The 19292-nt window shown below is 46.7% G+C and overlaps 1 protein-coding gene across 5 annotated transcripts in view; it reads left to right on the plus strand.

Moving 5' to 3' along the window:
* Nucleotides 1-15363, plus strand: part of sh3d21 (SH3 domain containing 21) — a 126796-nt gene extending 111433 nt beyond the window's left edge. For 3 of the 5 annotated variants that reach the window (XM_078237773.1, XM_078237774.1, XM_078237776.1), the window contains 4 exons: nucleotides 2788-2903; nucleotides 9349-9599; nucleotides 11785-11848; nucleotides 13526-15357. In XM_078237773.1, the coding sequence (XP_078093899.1) occupies nucleotides 2788-2903; nucleotides 9349-9599; nucleotides 11785-11848; nucleotides 13526-13567 (473 nt within the window). In that variant the 3' untranslated portion in view covers nucleotides 13568-15357. Of the gene's footprint in view, nucleotides 1-2787; nucleotides 2904-9348; nucleotides 9600-11784; nucleotides 11849-13525 lie in introns of all 5 variants that reach the window. The other 2 variants (XM_078237775.1, XM_078237777.1) reach the window with 1 other exon arrangement.
* Nucleotides 15364-19292: the final 3929 nt, after the last annotated feature.

Below are 19292 nucleotides of genomic sequence, written 5' to 3' on the forward strand. Positions count from 1 at the left end.
CTGCATCTCTTACATTAAAACAGTGACTACACTTTCAAAGTATTTAAATGACTGTAAAGTGCTTTAGAACAGCTTGTGGTTAGGAAAGGTGCTGTATAAATGCAAGTTTTTTTCTTGTAAATTTGAAAGTGTAGAGTTGGCAGTAAACAGTGCTGCTAGATTGGTGTTTAGGTATATGCATTGATAGCTAGTAGGAATAAAAGGGCAGCAATTCGGAAGTAGTTTTTATACTCAGCATTTCTCTGAAACAGGCTCCATCAAAAACCACTTGTCTGTATTGTTGTAAATCGAGCATCAGTAATCATATACATGTGACATGTGCAATCATATGCTGAGTGTGGCTCGGTTGTAACACTCGCACTGAATCAGCAGGTAATCAGTTCAGGAGTTAGCCCCAGAGGTTGGGCATAGAGACTGGGCTGACACTTTAATACGTACTAAAGGAGTGCTGCACTGTCAGAGGTGTCATCTTTTGGCTGAAATGTTGTCCCTGTGTCTGCGTGGGTTTCCTCCGGGTTCTCCGGTTTCCTCCCACAGTCTAAAGATGTTTGGGTTGGCCAAGCTAAATTGCCCCTAAGTGTCCTGGGATACATTGGTTAGAGGGATTAGCGGGGTAAATGTGTGGGGTTATGGGGATGGGGCCTGGGTGGGATTGTGGTCGGTGCAGACCCCAAGGGCTGAATGGCCTCCTTCTGCACTGTAGGGATTCTATGAGATGTTAAACCAAGGTCCTGTCTGCTCAAAGAAACAGACCAGATGAAGACCCCCAACCAACACCCTCCCTCGGTCAACACTTATCACATTCGCAGTTTGTCGGATTTTGGAGTTTCCTACCTTAGAACAGTGTAGAAGGAAAGGAGAGAGTGCAGAATGTTACAATCATAGCTAGGGTGTAGAGAAAGATCAACTTAACATAAGGTAGGTCCATTCCTACCTTACAACACTTCCAAAGTAGCCCGTTGGTTGCAAAGTACTTTCAAACAACCGGCATTGAAGCCTCTCAGCAGATAGAGAGCCAAAGTGGTTAGGAATGCAAGCATTCAGGTCGTGATATCCCCTTCTAACTCCTCCGCGGCGTCTCTAACCCAGTGCCAGTTTCAAAAATAGAGAAAGGAATTATGCAAAAATACAATTTTTGTGGGTGGAAAAATGGCGAGGTGTCCATTGCAATTCAAGCCCTGGTTGACAAGGCAGCCAGCCCCTTTGATTGAGGTTGAATTGGACTCGGGTCCTGGAGTTGTTGATAAATGAGAAGCAAAGCTAATAACAGTTTGCAGACTTTACACATTTTCAACACCAAAATTTCCAGAACACACGTTTCACTCCTCCTAATCTTTGTAACCTCCTCCAGCCCTACGTTCTCCCAGATTTCTGTGCTCTTAAAATTCTGCCTTCTTGTACGTCACTGATTTTTAACACTCTGCCAATGCGGGAGTCATGCCTTCGGCTACCTTGGTCTAAGACCCTGAATTTCCCCCTCTCCTCCTCTCTCTCCTTGGATACTCCTTGGAACTTGCCCCTTTGACCAAACCTTTTGTTAGCTACATTTATTCACATTTACATAGTGCTTTCCAAGACAGCAAGATGTCCCAAATCACTTTGCAGCCAATGAAGTGCTTATTCAAGTGTAGTCACTGTTCTATTGCAGAAAGCAGACAACTGGAGCCCATCTTTACACACTTTTATATTTATTCGCAGAGTAATATATTGCAAGCACACACCTCCTAACCAAACAACCGCAATTTTTGTCTTCCTATTCACAGAGAGTAAAGTTAATGCTCATCACCTGCCTGCAAGTAGATGGAATTAACACGGAATTAACTGGCATTGTTACAATGTGCACAGCCAGTTTGCACACAGCAAGCTCACACAAGCAACAATGTTATAAATTACCAGATAATCTGATCCAGTTGGTTGAGGGATAAATATTGGCCAGGGCACCTGGGAAAACTTTTGCTTCAAAATGGCGTTTCATGAGAATCTTTTACATCCACTTGATAGGAGAGACAGGGCTTCAGCTTAACATCTGGGGCGGGATTTTCCATCCGCGCTCATTGCGAGGCTGGAAAATCCCACCCAAGGTCAACGGACCTTTGCATGGTCCTGTCCCGCCTGCTACGATTCCCATGGAGAGCGGGATGGGAAAACTCCGCTCTCATCCAGAAAACGGCACCTCCACCTCCACTTCTGTCAGTAGTGCACTGGGGATTCATCGTAGGATTTTAGTTTCAAAGAATATGTTTCTATTGATGACAGTTGCAGTTAACGTTGCTTCTAAGACAGTGTATTTGAAACATGTGATTAAGGGGACGGCAATGCCTTACAGCGGAGCTGATATGACGTGACCACTCAGGCATGTATTTCTCAAAGGAACTCTTCTCAAAATTCCCACCAGATAACAGCCAATATTCAACTGGCGATCCTCTCCCAGGAAACCCTGTGAGTTAAAAACCGTACGGTGGCACAGTGGTTAACGTTGCTGCCTCACAACGCCAGGGATCCGGGTTCGATTCCCGGCTTGGGTCGCTGTCTGTGCAGAGTCTGCACATTCTCCCCGTGTCTGCGTGGGTTTCGTCCGGGTGCTCCGGTTTTCTCCCACATTCCGAAAGACGTGCTGGTTAGGTGCATTGGCCATGCTAAATTCTCTCTCAGTGTACCCAAACAGGTGGCAGAGTGTGGCAATTAGGGGATTTTCACAGTAACTTCATCGCAGTGTTGATGTAAGCCGGCTTTGTGACTAATAAATAAACTTTTACTTTATTTTTTTTATTTGCCTTCCGTTCTCAGATTCGGTGAACTTTGACACGCTGGCTGGATCGACAGAGAAGCTGAGGCACCCGACAACAGACAGACCCAAACCCAAGGGGCGTAGGCCACCCACCCAGTTTGCTGCTTCACCTATCGTGAGTCTCCCACTTGTCTCTGGGCTCTTTGCAGCTCCCACCGCTCGCGTGGGAGATGATTCCAAATGTCAGACCACATTTTAAGAGAACAAAACACTGGGAACTAAGTCCGAAAGGGAAAGGCAGCATAATATATTAGGACCTCACCAGATATTTTAATCTCCTTCAGTTTTTGTCTGGTATGGGAGGATTTCTTGATGAAGAACACACAATGGCACATGATACAAGGGAGCTTGGAGCGGCATGGTGGCATGATGGTTAGCACTGCTGCCTTGGGTTCAATTCCAGCCTCGGGTCACTATGCGCGTGGCGTTTGCACGTTAAAATTAAATAAAAAGTAAAGAAAAGTGAAGTTTACTTATTAGTCCCAAGTAAGGCTTACATTAACACTGCAATGAAGTTACTGTGAAATTCCTCTAATCGCCACACTCCGGCGCCTGTTCGGGTCAATGCACCTAACCGGCACATCTTTCAGACTGTGGAAGGAAACCGGAGCACCCGGAGGAAACCCACACAGACATGGGGAAAATGTGCAAACTCCGCACAGACACTGACCCGAGGCTGGAATTGAACCCGGGTCCCTGGCACTGTGAGGCAGCCATGCTAACCACTGTGCCGCCCAGTTTCTGCGTGGGTTTCCTCTGGGTGCTCCAGTTTCCTCCCACACTCCAAAGATGTGTGGGTTAGGTTGATTAGCCATGCTAAATTGACCCTAGTGTCAGGGGATTAGCAGGGTAAATATGTGGGGTTACGGAAACAGGGCCTGGGTGGGATTGTGGTTGGTGCAGATTTGATGGGTCGAATGGCCTCCTTCTGCACTGTAGGGATTCTATGATTCTATGAACTTGTGGCCACTGTTCTGTCCAGCCTCTGTTTACATAGGGAATTTCCATTGTAACTGACTACAAGTGGATTGGAGTACCAGAATAGGGAAGTCTTAATGCAGAGCTTTGGTCAGATCACATCTGGAGTACAGTTTTGGTCACCACATCTAAGGAAGTACAGAGAGGTTTCACCTGATTGGTCCCTTAGGTGAAAAGCTGGGAGAATTGGGGCTATACTCTCTGGAGTTGGGAAGATTGAGAGGCGATCTTATTGAAACTTGGGAGATTCTGCAGGGGTTTTATAGGGTAGACACTGAGAGGCTGTTTCACCTGGCTAGGGAAGCTAAAACAGTCTTAAGATAAGGGGTCAATCATTTTGGACTGAGATGAGGAGAAATTTCTTCACTCAAAAAGCTGTGAATCTTTGGAATTTTCTGCTCTTGGTTGTGTGTGTTCCATCATTGCAAATTTTTATGGTTTGGGTGCTCAGGTTTTGGTCTTTCAAAGTATTGAGGGATATGGGGAGCAGGCAGAAGGTGAACCATGATATTGCTGAAAAGAGAGACATGTTGCTGAAGCTTTTCGGCTTACACTTATCAGGACAAACCCAAGAATGCCAAATTTCAAACTATCACAACAATTTATACTACAAGGGAAGAGGATGCTCATTAGCTGATAAGTCAACTCTGATTGGCTGAGGTGCTACAATGGAGAGAGCTACGGGAAACTCTCGGCTCCCCAAGCAATTTAAAAAATGACAGAGTGGTTAGCGCTGTTGCCTCTCAGCACCGGGGACCCAGGTTCAATTCCAGCCTCGGGTGACCATTTGTGTGGAGTTTGCACATTCCCCTCGTGTCTGCGTGGGTTTCCTCTGGGTGCTCCGGTTTCCTCCCACAGACCAGAGATGTGCAGGTTAGGTTGATTGGCCATGATAAATTGCCCCTTAGTGTCAGGGGGACTAGCTAGGATAACTGTGTGGGGTTATGGGGATAGGGCCTGGATGCGAGTGTGTTCGGTGCAGACCCAATGGGCCGGATGGCCTCCTGCACTGTAGTGATTCTAAAAGGCACAAGGGTTGAACATATTCCTTTTGTTTACAGTGAATTACAGAGTCCCTGTGTGTGAACACAAGCTTAAATGAGCCACACTACAAACTCAATTGATAATTTTAAATTGGCTGTTAGTGTCCTTACCAACACACTCAGGATTGATCATCTAGTGCTGCCCAGTTGGGGAGTCACGTCTAGCAGTGGACATTTTGGACCCTATTTTACCATTTTGATTCTAAGTGCTGGGAATGAATCTGGGAATGTTTCAGATCCGACTTTTAGACCTGTTGTCAGGCGCCCCCATACGCATTCTGCCTGCAAAAATATCAGCGATTCTGAATCGTATTGCAGAAGCCTCTGGGTGGGGTTTAATGCGCCTGAAATCCTGCAGCTCCGATTAGAACCTCCAACTGCGCATGCGCAGAAAAAAATGATAGAATGCGTCTCCCCTGCCACATCCCTCCCGGGCCGGATAATGCCTCCCCCTGGTCCCCACAGACATGACCCCAGCCCCACAACATTACTGACCCTCTTATCCTCCCACCCCTCACCACCCAGACCGATTGCGGGCCCCTCTCCCCCACTGATCTCAGGCAGAGTGACAGCAGACCCCTCCTTCCCCCTCACTGATCACAGACAGAGGGGCAGCAGACCCACCATCCCACCACCCCACCCCCCCCCACCCCCTCGACCGATCTCAAGCAAGAACCATCGGACACTCAGTACCCACTAACTGGAGTGCCCAAATCAGACTTTTATGGAGCATGCTGTTTCACGCCAATTCTGGATTGGCGAACGCGGTGGTAAAGGGAGAAGTGGCGGTAAAGTTGGGCGGGCAGCCTATTAAGTCAATTTAAATGCATGCAAATGCATTTAAATGGCCAACATGCTCGTTTTGGGCGCGGTCCTGGTCGCGGCCATTTTCGGGCCTTGGTAAAGGGGGAACCAGCGCGGAGGCGGGCGCGGATCACATTACTCGCCTCATGCCCAACTTTACCAAGTTTTCGTGCCCGAAAATGGGCGCAACGCGATGGTAAAATCGAGCCCATTGTTTTGCAAGTGTGCAAATCACTTTGCAAGCATCCAGCTTGTAAAGCATCCAAGCTCCTTGACAATGTCTTGGCCAATCAGTACCCTTTGTTATTGCAATATAAATTGTTGTGATTATTTGAAATTTGGCATTCTTGCATTTGTCCTGATGAGTGCAAGATGAAAAACTTCAGCAACATGTCTCTGGTTTCAGCAGTTCTGACCATATGGAATAGCTGGACAGGCTGAATCGGCTGTATGGTCTGTTCCTGCTCCTATTTCTTATGTCCTTACTGTGTCAAATGTTGATGACAGAAGCACAACATAAAATCAGTGATAACAGGAAGTGAGGTCTGTGAGCAAAAAATGTGCAACAGCATCGATTTTTTAAATTTACAAAATAATATATTGATTTTGTTGGGGTTTTCCTCCCAAAGTCACTTATTTCCCTCAGTCCAAAACCAGTTTCTGAGCAGGGTTAGAATCCCAGGTACACGCACCTCCCAAACCTCCCCTTCCCCACCTCAGCTGATCCCAGCAAATGTCCCACAGCTGATGGGGACCCTGAGAGACTAAGGACAGCAGGTCCCTCAAAGGTCAAAGATGATCTGGGAGGTGATCTGCAAATGCTGCTGGCGAGAAGTCTGATTACTGTTATTGTCCTGTATTTAGTGATTGCAAATTCCCAAAGCCAAGTGATTGCCTCCTCGCCTGGTGAGTTTAAGGCAATTAGTCTGCAACTTAGTCTAGCGAGGGACATTCTCTGGTAATGTGCAGCATTGCTTGTGTCTCTCCACGAGGGATTTATATCGAGGCCCCGGTGGTGGAGGTTGGCTGCACAGGGGCCCTGACCTGCCCTGAGATTATTTAGTGAGGACCAAGTCGCTGGGGTAGTTCAAAACCACTCGACAGATGGGGTTTGTCACAAGGAACTTATTAGTGACTTCCCCTGGTGCCCATCCCTGATCCAAAGGATTTCTGCCGGTCGATCTATCTCAGGAAGATTGAGATGGAATGCGGGCAGCAAGTGGGTTGAACAGGTCATTCTGGAATGCTAAGTGAGTTGCAGCACAGATAGTTGCAACCAGTTTGTGGGTTGTTGTCAGTTGGCAGGTGTGCGGGGGAGTGCTGTGCGCAAGGACAGGAAGCCAGAGAGGAGTGTTGAATGGAGAGTTTCAGTTATGATGTGCGTTGTTTCGTTCAGTTGAGCGTCGACATGATGTGTGTGCGTGATGTGAGTGATGTGTGTGTGCGGTGATGTGTGTGTGCGGTGATGTGTGTGTGTGTGTGATGTATGTGTGCGTGATGCGTGCGTGTGCATGTTGTGCGTGTGTGTGATGTGCATGTGTGTGACATGTGTGTGCATGTGTGTGTGCATGAATGTGTCGGGAATGTTGTGGCAACAACACCCCAGATAGATCAAGCACATTTGGTCCATAGGTTGTTTCTGGTTTTGACCTTTGCAGCTGTTTCCTTCAGATGTTTCCCGAAATTAGAGTCCGAGCGAGAGTTGGGTTGAGTTGGGATCATACTTTATGTGGCCATCCATATAGATATGCAATCCTGTTTTAGACATTGGCATTGTGGAGTTGGAATACACTGGATGGTTTCAGAGGGATTTAACTTGAATACCATGTACCTGCAGTAAGCTGATTAGCTTTATGAGAAATGTTGAACTTACATGAGTAAGAGATTTTAAAAATTTGTTCACTTCCTCGTTCTTCATTAGTTTTTTCCTCTTCAGTGTTCCTCCCGAGGGTAGCTGGTGGAGTTTGTTAGTGTTCCAGAGGCTCCTCACTGGATGGGAGAATGGGGAGTTTAAGACTGAAATTTGCAGTCAAGCGTGGACAAGGCCACAGAGGCGCAGGAAGACACTGGGATTTGAATCTAGGAGAGAAGCGCACAGGAGGAGTCACCACTTACTGCCTTTGTCCATCTGGTAACAGAGCTGCATTGGCAAAGGCCTTGGCACAACATACCACATGGCACAACATGGCACTGACTACAAATCGTCTCCGAGGCAACCACTGCATCTTGCAGCGCAGAATGAGGCCATTTGGCCCATTGTGCCTCTGCTAGCTCTTTGAAAGAACTATCCAATTAGTTCCAATACCCTGCTCTTTCATAAGAACATAAGAACATAAGAAATAGGAGCAGGAGTAGGCCATCTAGCCCCTCGAGCCTGCCCCGCCATTCAATAAGATCATGGCTGATCTGACGTGGATCAGTACCACTTACCCGCCTGATCCCCATAACCCTTAATTCCCTTACCGATCAGGAATCCATCCATCCGCGCTTTAAACATATTCAGCGAGGTAGCCTCCACCACCTCAGTGGGCAGAGAATTCCAGAGATTCACCACCCTCTGGGAGAAGAAGTTCCTCCTCAACTCTGTCTTAAACCGACCCCCCTTTATTTTGAGGCTGTGTCCTCTAGTTTTAACTTCCTTACTAAGTGGAAAGAATCTCTCCGCCTCCACCCTATCCAGCCCCCGCATTATCTTATAAGTCTCCATAAGATCCCCCCTCATCCTTCTAAACTCCAACGAGTACAAACCCAATCTCCTCAGCCTCTCCTCATAATCCAAACCCCTCATCTCCGGTATCAACCTGGTGAACCTTCTCTGCACTCCCTCCAATGCCAATACATCCTTCCTCATATAAGGGGACCAATACTGCACACAGTATTCCAGCTGCGGCCTCACCAATGCCCTGTACAGGTGCATCAAGACATCCCTGCTTTTATATTCTATCCCCCTCGCGATATAGGCCAACATCCCATTTGCCTTCTTGATCACCTGTTGTACCTGCAGACTGGGCTTTTGCGTCTCATGCACAAGGACCCCCAGGTCCCTTTGCACGGTAGCATGTTTTAATTTGTTTCCATTGAGATAGTAATCCCATTTGTTATTATTTCCTCCAAAGTGTATAACCTCGCATTTATCAACGTTATACTCCATTTGCCATATCCTCGCCCACTCACTCAGCCTGTCCAAATCTCTCTGCAGATCTTCTCCGTCCTCCACACGATTCACTTTTCCACTTATCTTTGTGTCGTCTGCAAACTTCGTTACCCTACACTCCGTCCCCTCCTCCAGATCATCCCCATAGTCCCAAGGATTTCTTTTTAAATTATTTATAAAATTCCCATTGGATTTTTTTTTATTGAAGCAGTTTCCAACACTGTTTCAGACAGAGAATTGCAGATTATGATAATTCATTCCATTCTCCTCATTTTCCCCCAATTCTTTGGATAATTACCTTGAGCTCACATCCTCCCGGATTCTCCTGCGAGTGGAAAGAGTTTCATTCTCTTTATTGTACTCAAACACTTCACAAATGTGAACATCTCTGATAAATCTCTCCTTAATGTTCTCTGCTCTAAGCTATACAATCCCAGTTTCTCTCGGGTCTCCGTGTGAATGAAGTCCCTCATCCCCAGAAGCTCTGAGGTAAATCCCCTCTGCTTGGCTTTCATTCCCTCTTGTGGACACACAGCGCCATCAGCATATTTAATTCTCTCTTTTTCTTAAACTGCCCGTAGCAGGATGTCAAGAGGTCACCACACCCGACAATGCCGGCCAGGGTGACTGCTCCAACCAACCAACTGTCTGAGCCACTCGCGAAAAGAATGTTCCATACGCCTGCTGTCAAACCAAGCACAGCAATGTCTGTTTCATCAAACAAACAGCAGAGGGTGGCAGAGAGTGAGGACAAGGCCACATCACTTGCAGCACTGAGAGCAGAGGTCCGAAGTCTGCAACTAAACTTGGACCTTGTGAAGAATCTGCATTTGTAAGTAACAATGTTCAGAAACTGTTCCCACACCTTATTGCATCTAACAGCAGACAATTGTTAGGGTGCCAGAGCAGAACACCAACAGTTTTTCTATTTTGGCATAAATGTGAAAGGAAAGGATGCGCTGCCTCAGGAGTAATTCCACTGATCAATTCGGGATTTTTTAAAAACAAAACAAGTTTTATTCATTACACAGTTTAAGTATAAATCTAACAAAATGAATCAGTTTAACTCTTACCCATTGAACAATTTTTAAACATAAAAAGAAACAACTCTTACTTTCTAACTTATTGCCATTTCAGTTCCAATTAAGCAATATCTCTCTTATAGACTTAAAACACAATTTAAACATAGTTAGCAAGCCCAGGCATACTTGTTTTACATTGGTTAACAGCCTTGGAGCCTTCAGAGAAGTTCTTTTAGAGAGAGACTTGTTTAGAGCCAGAGAACAGACCTCTTTAAACAGTTCCAGTCAGCAACAGCTCTTTTAAATGAAAATGAAACTTTTTTTTGCTATAAGCCAAGCTCCCCCCATTTCTAGTATCACATGACAATATGACCCTTTATACCGATTACTTTAATTAAAAACACCCCGGGGGCCCTTTTTTTTGTCAACAAAAGCCCATTAAGCCTTCTGCTAAATAAATACTTACATGGTTATAAAATGAATAATTATCCTGCTTTCCAGCATCTACTGCATTCCTTCCAGACAAACCGACTCTATGTAACAAAACACTGAATGGTAAAGCAGTCCCCCTTAAACATAAAATATATTAATAGCATGGTATCATCACACAGTCGATCAACATCAAACTGGGAACAGGAGAGTGCAGAATCATCAAACCGGGAATAGGATTTGATTTGATTTGGTTTATCATTGTCACATTTATTGGGATACGGTGAAAAGTATTGTTTCCTGCACGCTATACAGACAAAACATATCATTCATAGAGCACAAAGGGGAGAAGGAAAGGAGAGGGTGCAGAATATAGTGTAGCTAGGGTGTACAGAAATATCAACTTAATATAAGATTGGTCCATTCAAAAGTCTGATGGCAACAGGGAAGAAGTTGTCCTTAGTTGGTCAGTACATGAACTGAAGAGATTGAAATAGAATGTTTCAGAGTTTATAAGAGTTAGAATCAATTTGAAAAGCATAGAACGAGAGTAAAAGATAGAATTAGAGGGTGTGTTGGGGACTGCTTGCAAGAGGTCACCACCCTCTGGCGCCATCTTGAAGAGTGCAGAATCATCAAACTGATTAATAGGGGAGTGCAGCATCATAGAATCATAGAATCCCTACAGTGCAGAAGGAGGCCATTCGGTCCATCGAGTCTGCACCGACCACAATCCCACCCAGACCCTGTTTTCACTCAGGTACTAACTCTGCTAATCCTCCTGACACCAAGGGACAATTTACCATGGCCAATCAACCTAACCCACATATCTTAGGATTGTGGGAGGAAACCAGAGCACCTGGAGGAAACCCACGCAGACACGTGGAGAACGTGCAAACTCCACACAGACAGTGATCAAGCCGGGAATCGAACCTGGGTCCCTAGCGCTGTGAGGCAGCAGTGCTAACCACTGTGCCACCGTGCCACCCAATTCATCAAGCTGGTATGGAGGGTGAGGCATAGTGACACGGAGACTAAACAAAATGGAGAGAAACTTCTGACATAATGGAGCCAGAGTGCATCCCAATGACGCTCCATGAGTGAATAAACTGCCCGCTCTGTATCTGACCAACAATCTGGGGTTCAATCCCTGCGCTCCCGTCTCACCTGATGTGACAACAGCTACAATTGGCCTCATTCCTCAGAGAGGGAAAATTAGCCAGGTTTGCTGCTCTCGATTGCTGTCCAGTGATCCATGCCAGTAAGTACGGACACTGAGTAATGGCAGCATTAGGTTCAGCTCTGATACCACCCAAGGTCAATCAGCCAGTGTAGGAAGGTCTGGATGTGGGGAGGAGGGGCGGGGGGGCAGGGTAGGATGGATGATGGTGCTAGTATTGGACAGCTACCCATTCACCCTGGCATTGTGACCAGCTTTAGGCAGAAAGGAACCAGTCAGTGAGATGTTAAATTGCCCTTTGACCTCTGCTGCTTTGTAGTTGCGTGAGGTCGGACACATTTAACTGGATTTCAGCTAATCAAGTGGTCCCCTCTTTCCCATCACAGGAGAGATATAACCGATTTGAGGGAAGAGATTGCAGAGGAGCGGAAGAAGCGAAATGCGTTACAGGTAAACCTCCTACAAGAGTTATCGTCTCTGAATTATGATAAGAATAGGTAGTGGAAATCTGGACCATTCCTCTTGAAGAAACTACTGAGGCGAGAGTAAGTGTCAAAACTGAGCTTGACGGATGTTTGTTGGGTAAGGATATTTGGAGTCATGGAACCAAGAGGGACAGATAGACTCAATAACTGACCAGACATGATCCAATTCAATGGTGGATCTTTAGAAAATAAGAAATAGTAACAGGAGGAGCCCATGAGTGGAGAGAGGGTTAAGTACAGGTTAAAGAGGTATACCTGTAAAGACTTGCATTCCAACTATTATCTTGTAAACTGAGTCTGTGTCTATGTATGCCCTGTTTGTGAACACAACTCTTCACTCACCTGAAGAAGGAGCAACGCTCTAAAAGCTCATGATACCAAATAAACCTGTTGGACTTTAACCTGGTGTTGTGAGACTTCTTACTGTGTTTACCCCAGTCCAACGCCGGCATCTCCACATCATTGTGATTTTAAACAGATTAAAGCTCCAGCAGGTTCCAGCAAGACTTGTAGTGTCATGATTGGGCCTGCTAGTGGCACTGCCGAGCAGTGTCTGTGGCAGTCTGGACAAAATGTGGAGATGCCGGCGTTGGACTGGGGTAAGCACAGTAAGAAGTCTCACAACACCAGGTTAAAGTCCAACAGGTTTATTTGGTAGCAAAAGCCACAAGCTTTCCGAGCCTTAAGCTCCTTCTTCAGGTGAGTGGGAATTCTATTCACAAACAGGGCATATAAAGACACAAACTCAATTTACAGAATAATGGTTGGAATGCGAATACTTACAGCTAATCAAGTCTTAAAGGTACAGACAATGTGAGTGGAGAGAGCACCAAGACAGGTTAAAGAGATGTGTATTGTCTCCAGACAGGACAGCCAGTGAGACTCTGCAAGTCAGGCAAGCTGTGGGGATGACAGATAGTGTGACATGAACGGTCACGGGCATTCGGCCTCTGATATTCGGGTAAGCGTTCTCCAAGGCGGCCTTCGCGACACACGACGGCGCAGAGTCGCTGAGCAGAAACTGATAGCCAAGTTCTGCACACATGAGGACGGCCTCAACCGGGATATTTGGTTCATGTCACACTATTTGTAATCCCCACAGCTTGCCTGGGCTTGCAGAGTCTCACTGGCTGTCCTGTCTGGAGACAATACACATCTCTTTAACCTGTCTTGGTGCTCTCTCCACTCACATTGTTTGTACCTTTAAGACTTGATTAGCTTGTAAGTATTCGCGTTCCAACCATTATTCTGTAAATTGAGTTTGTGTCTTTATATGCCCTGTTTGTGAACAGAATTCCCACTCACCTGAAGAAGGGGCTTAAGGCTCCGAAAGCTTGTGTAGCTTTTGCTACCAAATAAACCTGTTGGACTTTAACCTGGTGTTGTTAAACTTCAGACTGGACAAAGCCAGGAGCTGTCTCTCTCTCTCTCTCTCTCTGAGGGTACGAGTGAGGTCTCTGTGAGAGGAGGAGCTCATTATCACTAAAGGAGAGAGGGGAAAATTGGAGGGAGGGAAGGTGGGTAGAGGGAGTGTAGCCTGTTTCTACCCTGTGAGTAACAGAACGCCAATAAATTCCAACAAAGAAAGAACTAAATGAGAGGTGTTGTTTAAAACAGTTTTTTTTTCATGTTTTTGTTGCAGGTGGAGGTGGATAAGCTGAAAAAATCCACAATGAATCTATGAAAGCACTAAGCTCGAACCTTCTGCCCTATCCGTTAATTCCTGGTGTCTTCCTACGCTCTGTGAAGATAGAATTCAAATAGACATTGTCCTGATCTCGGATCGGTTTTGAGATTTACAAATTTAACACTGACTCCTGACTCTCTGTGGGATTGTTACTGGGGTTTGTTCACTTTGTTGAGGTCCCAGAATTCCCAGGGATCCTGGGTCAGAGGTCGAGACACCCAGTCAGCCAGACAGAATCCTTCTGCTTCGAATAAAGAACTTAATGCATTTGAATTTATTTAGGGCTGGTCATGACCTCAGGGCACTTTTCAGCCAATGAAAGCACTTTCTGAAGTGTAGTCACTGTTCGTAATGCAAATTCAAGATGGCGGCTGGGTGAAAGCTCTTGCCTGGGTTTCACTCCAGAGTAAGGACGGCACATTCCATCTCCCCAGCCAAGCAAATGCATGGTGGCCAATCACACCACTCTCTTTTAGCACCCGAAATTCCTAGAACACCAGTCATATGTTCCACTTAACACAGTGTGGGCTTCGGTTCGGCACTGAGGTTTTGTTACTGAAGGTGCTTTGTCGTCTCCACATGGAAAAAACAGGAGTTGAGGCTCTGTCAGGCCTCCTAACTGATGCTGTGAAAGGCACTACATGATTGCAAGTCTTTCTTGTACAGATGATTCCAAAGCACTATCGCAAAGATCTATCTACATCATCACATGTCACCTTGACATGGGAGCTGTCAAACATATACTTTATTTACAATCATAGAATCATAGAATCCTACAGTGCAGAAGGAGGCCATTCGGCCCATCGAGTCTGCACTGACCACAATCCCACCTAGGCCTATCCCCATAACCCCGTGCATTTAGCCTAGCTAGTCTCCCTGACACTAAGGGGCAATTCAGCATGGCCAATCTATCTAACCCGCAGATCTTTTGGGGTGTGGGAGGAAACCGGAGCACCCAGAGGAAACCCATGCGGACACAGGAAGAATGTGCAAACTCCACATAGACAGTGACCCAAACAGGAATCGAACCCATATCCCTGGTGTTGTGAGGCAGCAGTGCTAACCACTGTGCCACCGTGCCGCCCCTTGTGCTTTTGTCGGGCACTGGAAAATGGGATTGAAATTAGAGGCTAGCACATTTTCTCTCTTTTTTTTTGGACTGGTGCAGATACGATGGGCTGAATGGACTCCTTCAGCATCATAACTTGTCTATGGTCAGGGAAAAGCCCCTGTCACTTTGTCCCCGGTTCCCCGAGTGCCAGCAACCCTCCTGCACTCCATCCAGCCTTCAGTCCTGGGAGCAGGAAGCTCAAATAGCTGCTTTTCAGATGACCTCTTCATGGGAGGGACTAGACGGTGGGGGAATAGTTTGCCCCTACTCAATGCGTGTCGCAAAAATCAAAGATTTACAATTTTCCAAAACGTGCCGTGACACCAGCAGGGGTTGGAGTTCACAGGTCAGAGATGGTACTGCTTTGAGAGTATAATGAGAAGGTTGGGAGCTGGAGGATTGCACAATACACAGGATGTCTCTCCAGAATGTGACACAACTTTTAATTTGTTGAAACCAATTTCAATGATGTCCAGGTCTTTGACATTCAAATAGAAGTATGAACTTTCACCTTCCAAACATCATCCGACTTGTTATTTTCAAAATGAGGACCCCAAAATAGTTCATATACCATAATATGCAGAGCATACCACTGTCATGAAATATGTTTGGAAACAGAAAATAAAATTTTACAGCACAGGAGGCTATTCGGCCTATCATGCCTGTGATAGTTCTTTGAAGGAACAATGTAATTAGCTTCAGTCCCTCTTCTCTTTCCCAATAACCCGGCAAAACTCTCCCCTTCAGGTAGGTAAGTAGAAAACTGGTGGAGAAGGAGCTCCTTCTCCATATGTAAAAATTCTCAGCAACAACATTTTAGCAAATTCCTATAGTTAAAAAAAAAGGCCTCAATTTGGCCGAAGCTACAGGCCATAATCCCTGGGGAAAAAAAAGTAATTATGGTGGATAGGTTTTAAAATGAAGTTTTAAGCAGTGGGAGGAAGGAAAGCCCGTATAAAAATAGGATGTGGGATCAGATGTCTTCGCTGAGGTTCCTGGCAGATCTGCCGATGTGAACGTAGGCTGGAGAAGAGCCACCTCCAGGTCGTCAGGGGCAACGGCATGCTGGGAAAATGGCTGGGAGGAGGCCCGGTTCCAAACCGGCTGCTTCCAATTACGGGAAGGAGGAAGCTGGGAAATTTTCATTCCAAAAATAGCTTTGTGCCCAAAAAAAGTTTGCAGTCGCTTGGACAAACAGGAAATTCCCCGCACTTCACCCCTCCTGCCCCGAAGGATAAACATTCTGTGTTGTGTTATCTTGAACATACAAACAAAATTTCTGGCCATCTTAGAAAAATCAGGATCAAGCTAATTAGGACTGATTAAGAGATCAGAGAAGGCAAATAGAGTGAGCTGCATCAGAACTTACCACAGCGTTCTGTTGCTACTCAATTGAGAGCCAGTTATTGGGCGACCAACATGCAGATGGCACTGATTTTCTGGTCTTTACTTCACCACCTGTGGCCTTCTCTGTCAGTTAGTCCTCTTGGAAATCTCAAAATTCTTTTCTTAAAACCTGTACAGCATCATAGTTCAAAAAGCAAAATATTGCAGCTGATGGAAATCTAAAGTAAGGACACAAAGAGGGCGATCTTACCAAAAAAAGTGCCAAACGAGAGTGAAAACAGGGAAGAAGTGCGCCCATTTTTTCAGCGAGAGAAAAATTCAAATCTTATGGAACTTCGAGAAAAAGTTGAGGCAAAGTGTGATTCGTGCCAGAAGGGTGAGTGGGTGGAGTCTATTCATGCTGGGAAGCCGGCTGCTGATAGCTAGAGGCTGCCACTGCGCATGCACATAACAATCCAGCGCACTGTGTAAAGTGTACATAGTTAATGCACTGGGAATCTGACACTCTCCCCAACTCCTGATCATACCCCCAGCCCCCCGATCACAGCTCTCATTCACACACACCCCCCCCCCACCCCCCCCGGTTCATTGCAGCTCCCAGTTCACCAGCCCCGCTGCCACCCTGATCACGGCTCCCATTCACATCTCCCCGGTTGAACGTTGCCCCAGTTCACCCTCCCCAGTTGATCCCCGATTACAGATTACACGCAGTCTCCCCATTCAAGGCCCACTGCCTCCCCTTAGGCCCCGCCCCCACCTCTTAGGCCCCACCCCGGTGGGCAATGCCAGGGTGCCTGGTGGGCACAGCCAGGATGCCAGGCTGACAGTGCCACGGTCCCAGGCTGGCAGTGCCCACCCTGTACTGCCCAATGGGCACTTCCCCCCATGCCCTTGACCAATGAATTCCGTCCTGGGCTCACTAATAATATTTAAGTCAATATTTGTATATTTAAATCAGCCTCACGCCCTCTCCGAGGCAATCCAGAGCCGGTATCATGGTGAGAGGCGAGATATTGTACTCGAACTGAGTTGTCTCCTCCCTTGTGATCTTACTGGCTCACCATGCCAATCGACCGGCGGGATGAGCCAGTATGACCACCCGAAATCTATTGTCATGGCACCTTCAGGAGGTGGTGGCATAGTGGTATTACCACTGGACTGGTAATCCAGAAACCCAGGATAATGCTCTGGGGACCCAGGTTCACATCCCACCACGGCAGATAGAAAATCTGGAACTAAAAGCCTTGTTGATCGTTGTACAAACACAACTGGTTCACGAATGTCCTTTAGGAAATCTGCCATGCTTACCTTGTCTGGCCTGAAAACAGATCTGCAATATGTGGTCACTTCTGAAATGGCCCAGCATGCCACTCAGTTCAAGGGCAATTAGGAAATGGCAATAGATGCCAGCCAGCGACGCCCACATCTAATAAATAAATTGAAAAAAACGCAACACAATGGGCCTGATTTTACCATTTTCATTCTAAGTGCTGAATCTGGGCACAATTCAGATCCGACTCCGACCTGCTTCCAGGCGCCCCCATACGCACTCAGCCTGAAAGAAAAATTGCGGGTCTGAATCACGCTGTGGGCGGGGCTTAGCACGCCCGAAACGATCGGAGCTCTGAACTGCGCATGCGCAGTGAGAAAAAGATTTGAAAAAGTGCGCCCGTGTCAGATCGCTCCCGGGCCGCAGAAAGCGGAGAAAGCGGCTCGAGAGTGAAAAGCGGGAGCGATGGCCCCCACAGACATCACTGTCCCCCTTATCCACTCCCCCCACTACCCAGACTGATCATGACACCCTGACCCCACCCCCCCCACTGATCGCCTGCAGAGTGGCAGCGGACCCCCCTGCCCCCCCCCCAATCAGAGATCCATCTGCCCCTCCCCCACCAGTGAGCGATCGGGCCTCCCCCCCCACCAGAGAACGATTTGGCCTCACTCCTCTCCCCCCACCCCCCAGAGGAACATCTGACCCACCTCCTCCTCCCTCCCCAACAGACAACGATCACCCCTCTCTCCCCCCCACCCCACCAGACAACGAATTGGCCTCACATCCCCTCACCCCCCCAGAGAATGATCTGGCCTCACTCCCCTCCCCCCTCTCAACCAGAGAATGATCTGACCCGCCCCCCCCTCCCCCACCACTGATCTGAGCCAGAGAGCTGTTGGAAGCTCTGAACTCGCTCTTCAGCAGCTGGAGCGCCTGATTCAGACTTTTATTTCGCAGGTTCATTTTGGCACGATTCCAGATTGGCAAACGCGGTGGTAAAGCGGGAAATGCTGATAAAGTTGGGCGGGCAGTTCATTAATTCAATTTAAATGCAAAAGCATTTAAATCGCTGTTGCGCCCATTTTGGGCGCGAAGTGAATCGCGGCCATTCCCGGGTTTCGGTAAAGTGGCCATCTGCGCGGACGCGGATCACGTTAATGGCCTCACACCCGACTTTACCACATTTCCGCGCCCGTTTTCGGGCCCAACATGTTGCAAAATCTCCTAAGTAACAAGTCTGATGAATTACTTATTAGTCATCCTTTCAGGTGGTGCTGATTGGCTGGAGCATTAGGGGAATTCTTCTATTCCTGGTTTAGAATCAAACTTCCACTGGAAAGCTCTCGGTTTAAGGTCTCATTGTAAAGGCAGCACCTTCAACAATGCCGCACTCCCTCAGTACTGCATCGGGAGACTTGGTTTAGATTTTATGCTTACCGCTCCGGGCAACGTTCTGACTCTGAGGTGAGAGTGTAGCCATCAAGCCTGGCTGACACCCAACAACCATTTGGTCAACGGTTTGCTTATTATAAAATGGTCTAGAGGGATCTTTTAGTCCTGTATCAAACAATCTTGATCTGATAAATAACAGATAAACTCCATAGACACCCTCTTTAAATAAATGTTTACTTAGCAACTTTATTTGATGTTGAGAGGCTTGTTTTGAATGTCCTTTGTTCTGGATTGATAATGAGAGGGTACTGGGTGTTCAAGAGCTTTTGGCTTGTGACATTATCAGATTTTAGGCGTTTGTAAATATTCACCAGTTGACAGAGAGGTTTTATAAGAGATGGTGTTTGGTACTGCACAAAATAACCCCAAAATCTGACACAAGAACCCTCTGCTAATATTTGCTAACCCTCTAATTTCATCCCTTCAACTCTCTTAAAGTAGCTTTTTGCTGAAGTACAACTCAACAGGTGAGATCCCACAACCCCGTGGTATATTTCACTCCATTCAGTATTTTACATGCATGATCCAGTGAGGGTGTT

This window comes from Mustelus asterias, chromosome 21 (genome assembly GCF_964213995.1).
Source record: "Mustelus asterias chromosome 21, sMusAst1.hap1.1, whole genome shotgun sequence".
NCBI lineage: Eukaryota > Metazoa > Chordata > Chondrichthyes > Carcharhiniformes > Triakidae > Mustelus > Mustelus asterias.